Source organism: Nesoenas mayeri (assembly GCF_963082525.1).
Source record: "Nesoenas mayeri genome assembly, chromosome: 3".
NCBI lineage: Eukaryota > Metazoa > Chordata > Aves > Columbiformes > Columbidae > Nesoenas > Nesoenas mayeri.
This window is the reverse complement of record NC_137544.1, coordinates 10,054,873-10,063,441: the sequence shown is the minus strand read 5'-3', so window position 1 is coordinate 10,063,441 and position 8,569 is coordinate 10,054,873. Positions and strand designations below refer to the sequence as shown.

The window sequence follows — 8,569 nt, the reverse complement described above, 5'->3', positions numbered from 1 at the left end:
TGAATTGCGGTGAAGAAAGAATGGTCTTACTCTGCTGTTAGGTGGAATCAGTTTTGTAATTCTGACTTCTGAAATCTTAACATTGTAATTAAATTGGAGGGACTCTTCCAGGGTGTTTGTTGGGCAGGAGGAGGATTTAGAGAACTAGTACAATAAGTTATGTGTATTTTTCTTTTGTCTTTCCTTGTAGAGTGATTCAGATTTTTTTAATAAGAGGGTTGAGGTTTCTGCAGGTGTGGTCTGAATGAAGAAGTAGCAGCTGGTATATAGGTGAGTAAACAGTGGAAGTTACTTTGTAAGCTCTAGAAATGTACCTGTATCACTGTGATGCTGTTATTTAGTCTGTGACAAGTTGCAAGCAAATGTCAATGTACAAATTGTCCTCACTTGTGATGTGTTTCTGCAACTAGGGTTTTTTTTTTTCAATTAAAAAAGCATCAGCGGTGCACCTACAAAAGTTTGATTCTGTCTAATGATCAGGTGTTTATTCCAGGCAGACTGAACTCTTTCCTGAAGGCTGTTCTCTTTCATTATTTCATTTAAAAACAAACAAAAACCCCCCAGACTTTAGCTGGAAAACAGGGGGACTTGTTTAAGGAGGTATTTGTTAGATACAGATTTAGTACTGCTTTTACTGGGAGGCTTTTTGGGTGACTGGTGGTTTGGGGTTTTTTTTTGTTGTTTTTTGAGAAGTCATATATCCTTCCATCTCCCTGAGATATTCTGGTAAGCTTTACAGTAAGAGTACTTATTTGTTTATTATTTTTTATTTTTTTGTGAAACTAGAATGATAGGGATTGGTATTTACTCTGAAGGCAGATTGTGTGATCACTAGCTAATTCATGTATGCTTGTGATTAAAACCAAAACAGTTCTGTTGAAGTTTTTTTGTAGGCTAAGGAAGATTTTGCTCTATTAACTTGTAGTTGAAACTGAAAGTTTTGCTTTTAGGTTTACATAAAAATTAACAAATCAGGCATATGGTTTAGCCAGTCAGTACTTGTGTGTTTATCCCAGATGTTGTCTGCCCCTAATTACTTGGTTAGAACAGCAGTTAAGTTCATGGAATTGCTTGGTTAAATTATGGGCATGCACAGCCTTTTTAAACAGTGTGAAATCACGGATCCATTCACAAATTTGATTGTAACTGGAAGCTGATCTGGCAGACCAGATTATAGATGAAGGTCAGAGAAATATCTGAAGGGTTTGAAGATAATTAAACTGTCAGAATCATAGTGTTAAGATTATACAAAACACACATGGCACAACTGTTTGTTAAGGGGCAGTGCAGAAATGTGGCACATTTATAATGTGTTCTGTGTGTTATTACAATTATGAAAACTTTAAATATGCTACAGCTGACCTGATAGTATATAGACAGCCAGATTAAGTAAGCAGTAAAGCACAGTTGTTGTAAGTTGTCATTGATTTGAAGAAGTGATTTACACAGAATAAACAGGGTGAGTAAGGGGGTTGTCCTTGGTCATTCAGATATTAAAAAGAAACAGACTAGAAATGCTTTTGCAGGTACACTCGTAACTGCAAGTCTAGTGCAATGAAACACTGTATTTTCTCTCCTTTGGAGAAATTTGCAGTTAAATTTACTGGCTGTAAGTAATGTTTGTGAGATGAGAATAAATTGTATAAATGACATCAATTCTTTCTACTCTTTTGTTTTCTTTGAGAAGAAATAGTTATCCTCCTAGTTGTCTGTCCTGTTCCATGTCCTTGTCGTTGTGACTGTGTCCTCTCCTTCTCCCTGCCCCCTTCTTTCTATTATAATCTTTATTTCTCTGTGTTATTTTGGGAGCAGGTTTATGTTTACAGATTATTCTCAAGTGGTAAAATTAGTCTGTACCCACAAAAAGCAAGTGCAGAGGTGGTACTTTACAGATATTATCTGAACATGGCTTTTTGTAAAGAGCGTTGTGTTACTTGTATCCCTGTTGCATAAAACATGACACCGTTAAATGCTTAGTATACATTTTAACCAGAAGTGTTATAATATGCTAGGCATTTTGAAAATAAATTTCATGTCAAGAATAAGTTGACAAAAAAGAAATAAGGAAAATTACCTGGCTGATCTTACTCCTTCTCTTTACAGACAAAATGGAATCTCTAACTCCTTCACCAAACACAGTAGACATAAATCTGAAGATAACTCGTATAGAATGCCATCCTGAATGCTTGGTTATAGTCTTCCAGGGTCAATACAAGGCAGCATGTGAGCTTGACTATTACATACTACAAAATGAAATACAACGTGTATTCAAAGTAAAAGGTAATGTTTGTGTTGGTGGATCTTGTTTGGTGGAAGACACAAAAGGAAAGTGGCATAGAGGAAGAATTCTGGAAAAAAGAGACACTACCTGTGAGGCTTTTCTTATAGACACTGGGCAAGTGCTGGTGGTTGAGGAGACGCATCTTGCAGCTGCTTGTGATGATTTGTTTCAGCTGCCTCCAAAGGTCGTTTTGGGTGTTTTTGCAGGCATACTTCCTCTTGGAGAAAAATGGTGTCCAAAAGCCATTAACTATTTTTCATCTCTGGTAGGATTACAGATTACAGGTCATGTGAAAGCTGTTGCACCATACCAGCTGTTTATTCTAGAAGTGCCAAAGATCATTAGTGATGTTCTTGAACTGAAATTAGGAAAATTAATTGATGTAGATTCCTTTTGTCTTATCGTAGAAATATTAAGAGCATTTCCCGAAGGTATCCTTTGTAAGAGAGTGCCGCATTTGTTGCATCAGATATATCCGATCAAGGAGTTCCTTACTTTCAGTAGTTCTCAGAAACCAACAGATTTTTGGCCAGTTCCAGATGATCTCTTTCTACGTCTACCTGTTGGCAGTAAAGAAAATGTAAAAATAACTGCTGCAGTAAGCCCAAATAAATTTTACTGTCAGATACAGAAATGGCAGAAAGAGCTGGAAGATTTGACAGGAGCAATGCATTTGTACTATGAAGCTATCAGTAGAGAAAGTAACAACTCTCTTGATAGTTTAGGGCTACTCTGTGCTGCCAAAAGGCAAAATGGACAGTGGCATAGAGGAGTGATAAAACAGCTTCTTGCTGACAGTGTGGAAGTCTGGTTTATGGATTTTGGCAATATTGAAGCTGTGTCATCGAGTTGCATTCAGAAACTTAAAGTGGAGTTCATGGCATTACCGATGATTTCATTTCCATGTGCTCTGTCTTGTTTTGGTGGTCAGGATGAAACAGTAATAAAAATGCAGCTGAAAGAACTTACAGAGGCCTTGATAAGACAAACTACTGTGTGTGTCCATGTTGATTTATTCAGTGACATGAAACGCCTGTATTATATTACACTGCAAAATCAAAATCTTGGAATTAAAGATAAGCATCCAGAAAACCTAAATGAGGCAGCTGCATCACGTGTCTCTCTTCTGGAAACAAAAATCACAAGCATTGGTGTAAACAGCAAGCCATGTGATGAGAGATACAACTCATTTAAGAATTGTACTGGAAATAAATATACCAAAAACTGCTTACCTGAATGGGATATTTCTTTGTCAAGCCTCTACAAAAGAGTAGAAATGCAAATGAATTCTTACCATACTGCTTTGGTGGTATATGTCATAAATCCATCTGACTTCTGGATTCAAACATACAAATATCAGGATGAATTTCAAGCCTTGATGAAAAATATTGCAGAGACATATAACCAATGTGGAGCTGATGAAATGGTCCTTAAAAACCCAGAACCTGGATTGCTGTGCTGTGCCCGCTACAGTGAAGACATGCGTTATTATCGGGGTGTTGTCATTGAAGTGCTTCATGCAAATATTACTGTTTATTTTTTGGACTTTGGAAATATAGATACAGTACCTTGTCATGATGTGAAAACATTGCTTCCTCAGTTTTCTGATTTACCAGCTTTAGCTACATATTGTGCACTTGCTTGCACATTTCCTGTTGATGGTGTGTGGGTTAAAAGCGAAATTGATTTCTTCAAAGACATTGTGTTGAACAAGCTACTTTTACTTCATGTCATTGGAAAGCAAAACAACAAGTATGTTGTTAACATACAGTATAAGAATGGCATGCAACAAGAAAATGTTGCCATGTGTATGGTTCAGGCTGGTTATGCTGAATACCGGGAAAAGACACCAGATTCTGTTTTAAATTTGGGAAAAAAAGGTCAAGGCCAGAATCCCTACAAATTAAAGAAAAAAAAAGTAAATGCTCAGAGTGTCTGTAATGTTCGTAAGAACAAGGTATCTGTAAATGGAGAGAGATTTCAGAAGGAAAAATCATTAAGTGTGCCTTCAGAGCTGAGAGAATCTATTGTGCTGTCCCGTTTTGGAAAAGGTGCTATCTCTAAAAGCTGTAAATTGGCAAATGAGAAAAAATTACTTTATAAAGAATTTGTGTTTAAACCAGGAGCTGTTTTTGAAGTGATGTGTTCTTGCATTGTTTCCCCAGCAGATTTTTCATGTCAGTTGCAAAGCAAACTGGCAGAGCTAAATGAATTAATGGAACGAATTCAGGCTTACTATGAAGAACATACCAGCCCTTACGAAACTGGACAGGTAGCCTGTATTGTTAAATATCCCAAAGATGGAAAGTGGTACAGAGCAGCTGTTGTGCAGCAAGTATCCACAAACAAAGTTGATGTAGTTTTTGTAGACTATGGTTATCGGGAAAGAGTTTTAATTAAAGATCTTCAAGCTGTTCTTCCAGATTTCCTAGCTCTGGAAAGTCAAGCTTTTCGATGTGCACTTAAAAATGTGCCCTTACAGACTGACTCACTTAGTTGGTCTGCAGAAGTGTGCAGGCATTTTGAAGACTTCATTTCTGTTTCTAGAGGATCACTGACTTGTGTAATTCATGCTCTCATTCTTGTAAGCCCCAACTCTTTATGTAATATAGTTGACTTACAGACTCCACTTACTAGCGCAGAGGAATTCCTTAGAGAACGTGGTCTTAACCAGTCTGAATATATTGGTCTAACAAACCTTGCATCTTTGGGTTCTCTGTACAGTTTTTGCTATTCATCTTTTAATATAAAGATTGGAAGTGAGGAGGAGATCTATATAACTCATGTACATAGTCCTTCAAAATTCTATTGTCAGCTTAATCGAAACACTGAAACTATAGAGGCATTGATGAAGAAGGTTGATGTCATAAGTAAAATGTCAAATAATGCAGAATATGACACCAGCAATACCCAATTATGTTTAGCCAGACATTTTGAAGATGGTCTGTTTTATAGAGCTTTGGCTCGTCCTGTGAAATCAACATCGTATCTATGTGCGGACTTTGTGGATTTTGGAAATAAGAATATGGTAGAGAGGGAGCAGTTGATGCCTATTCCAGACTCTGCCACTGACTTATTATTCACACCCATGCAAGCTATTAAATGCTGTCTCTCGGATCTTAGGGAGACAAGAGTTCCAGCAAGAGTTACTAGATGGTTTGAGGATACATTCTTTGGTAAATTGTTGAAGGCTGTCATTGTATCTAGAGAATCAGATGGACAGATTGTTGTGGAGTTGTATGATGGACAGGTCAAAGTAAGTACAAAAATTAAAGAAAAAATACTGGAAGAATTTGCACCGGAAAATGCGGAACAATTAGTTGTAAGTGATGGAGGTGTCGTGTGTCAAATGGAAGATGACAAAGAAATTAATAAAGTAAACATTACAGATCTTGAAAGTGTTAAATTGAAAACTGAAGTGAAATGCCAAGTATATGATAAGTGTCATCAGACAGGTATGGGAAAGAATTTTGAAGATGAAGAGCAAACTGTATGTGGCACACAGAAGTCATGTAGTGGGTCCTCAAAACTGCTAAATTTACAAGACAGCAAAGACCCAGGTTCTAGAAATACTGTCAGTGCTGTTCTGGAGCACAGAGTGGAACCTCTGATTGGAGAGCCTGTTTCTCAATCACTCTGTCATCCTGCTTTAAATTCAAAGGAAATAACTGTAAATGACCTCTCTGAATCTCATAACGAAAGACTAAATTACACAGGTCAGCAGGAAAGGAGTAATGAAAATATACCTAAATTAATCAGTCTTCCTAAACGTGAAATTCGGGTGAATTCTGAAGTGACAGGGTATATTTCTCATACAAATAGTCCATTGAGTTTCTATGTTCATTTTGCAGAGGATGAAAACTTAATAATACAACTAGCAGAAGAATTAAATGAAAGCATGGTGAATGTAGGTAACAAAAATTGCTTAGATGAGCTCATGGTAGGGGATCTCATTGTAGCAGAGTATGACACTGATTGTTTTTACTATAGAGCAGTTATTAAAGCTCTGAAATCGGGAAACTGCCTTGAGGTAGAGTTCATTGACTACGGTAATACAGCAATTTTAAGTCCTTCAAAAATCTGCAGGATTCAGGAGAAGTTCTTAACTTTGCCAAGGCTCAGCGTTCATTGTTTCCTTAGCAGAGTAAAAAGTGTTCCTGATGAAAGCTGGACTAATGAAAGTACTTCCTATTTTGTAAGCAAAATAAATAACAAGCCGGTTGCTTGCAAGTTCTTACAGCAACACGGAGATCAATGGGAAATAGATGTAATTTGTGATGGAAAGTCTATGTCTGACCTTTTGCACAAAAAGAGCGAGACAAGGTGTCAAAGTGTACCAGTGCATAATCAGGAAAATAGACCAAAACAAGTTGTGGTTACAAATGCTAATAGAAAGCCAGGGAATTGTTTAGGTGGTCTAAGTAAAACTAAGGCTGTTACAATGAAAAATACCAAAACACCCTTAAATGTTTTTCCTCAAGATCTAAATTCTGAACAAGTAGAAAGAGCAGAAGTAATTAGTATTTCAGAGAGTGGAGAATTTCATGTACAGTTACTTAGAAATTTGCAAATATTACATGAGTTAAATGTAATGCTTGTCAAAGAAGCACAAAGAAGTGATTTGCTTAAAGTGGATGACATTAAAGAAGGATTGGAATGTATGACAAAATCTGAAAGGAACTTAAAGTGGTATCGATCAAAAGTGATAAAGAAATTTGCCAGGGAGAAGTTAATGCTAGTTTTTTTCATAGATTATGGCAAGTGTGAGATGGTATCCTTAAATAATGCAAAAATACTCAGTGACAAGATTAAAAGTATTCCTAAACAAGCTGTATGTTGTAAATGGGTTTGGATTAAAAAACTGAAGAACATTCAATTTGTACATGTAGCAAATGCACTCCAGGATCATGAAATAAGGATCTTGTTTTTGAGATACTTGGAATCCTCTCATATTTGGGAAGTAGATATTTTAATAGGGAAAATTCTACTTGAGGAGTATTTGAACCAGCTCTTATGTCATTGTCAGACTACTGTTACACCAGAAAAATCCAGTAATGCAGACTGTAAGGAGTTGGATACATCATTTAAGATAGATTCAATCACATGGACGCTGATGCAGAGTGGCAGAAGGTATCCTGGGTTTGTGACTGCAGTTACTGATCCTTCAAACTTCTGTGTCCAGTTTGAAGTCTTATTTCATTGCATGAACAACTTGTCTATGCTGCTTTCTGACCTTCCTGATGACTTGCCAGCTTTGCCAAGAGAACTTGTGGCTCCTGGCACTAGATGCTTGATCAAATTTGGACTGGATGAGCAGTGGAACAGGGCAGAAATTAGTGAAGCAACAGGTCAGTCTGTTGTTCTTACATTTATTGATTATGGCTTTCTGAAGAGCATCCCTTACTGTGATATTCATAAACTTAAAGTTATTCCAGAAAGTCTGTCTTATTTACCACGCTTGGCACATTACTGCTCTTTACATGATACAGTTCCTGCTAAGGGGGAATACTGGAGTGATGAAGCTAAGCTTCTGTTTCAGAAGTTTCTTAGTAAACCAGGTCTGATATTTCATTTTAAACACTATGGCTCTGGAATGAAATTAGAGGTGGATGTTATGTATGAGGGAAACAATCTTGCTCATGCTTTAATTGCTGCTGGCCATGCAGTCCACGTTAGAGGTAGGTGCTGCCTCATTAACAGAATTAAAACAGAAAAAACAGATTTGCGGCCTAAGTGTCCAAATTCTAGTTACTATTCTTCCCTTTGTGAACCAGATTATGACAAAACCTCTTATTTTGCTGACAAAAAGAAGTGAAACAAAAAAGTATCTGAAGCATAGGAATACCTTTGACAGAGTGTTAAATAGGGAAGGTCTGGTAAAATGGGTGTTGGAATATCATTAACAAAGGATCTGAGTTCATGTAACTAAAAGAAAAGGAAAAACTACAGAAGATAGTACTGTGAAGAAGTGTTTTTTTTCAGCATTGTGATGACAGGTAAAATTGGCTTTAATGCAGAGAAGTTTTGCTACCAGAAACTTGTGATTCTGATGTTCCACAGTCTAGAAAGACAATGTGAAGATAGTATCAAAAGAATTATTTGAATAATAAGTAGACTGCAGTTAGGAAAATACTTCTTCATTGCTTTAAGAAAACAAAACAAAACCAAAACAGATTCTGCTCTTGAATATTTTTTATTCCTCCAAGATGTCTTGTTTTATTTATTTAGACAATAGTATTTATCAGCAATAAATAAACTTTCTGTCAGAGTGCTTTTACAATTTGTGTT

At 36.6% G+C, this 8,569-nt stretch overlaps 1 protein-coding gene across 1 annotated transcript; it reads left to right on the top strand.

Moving 5' to 3' along the window:
* Positions 1–2,108: 2,108 nt before the first annotated feature.
* On the top strand, positions 2,109–8,096 carry TDRD15 (tudor domain containing 15; the record flags this gene model as incomplete). The annotated part of the gene is made up of 1 exon (XM_080342894.1): positions 2,109–8,096. One exon carries the CDS (start codon positions 2,109–2,111, stop codon positions 8,094–8,096), a length of 5,988 nt encoding a protein of 1,995 aa, XP_080199020.1.
* Between the last annotated feature and the right edge of the window lie 473 nt (positions 8,097–8,569).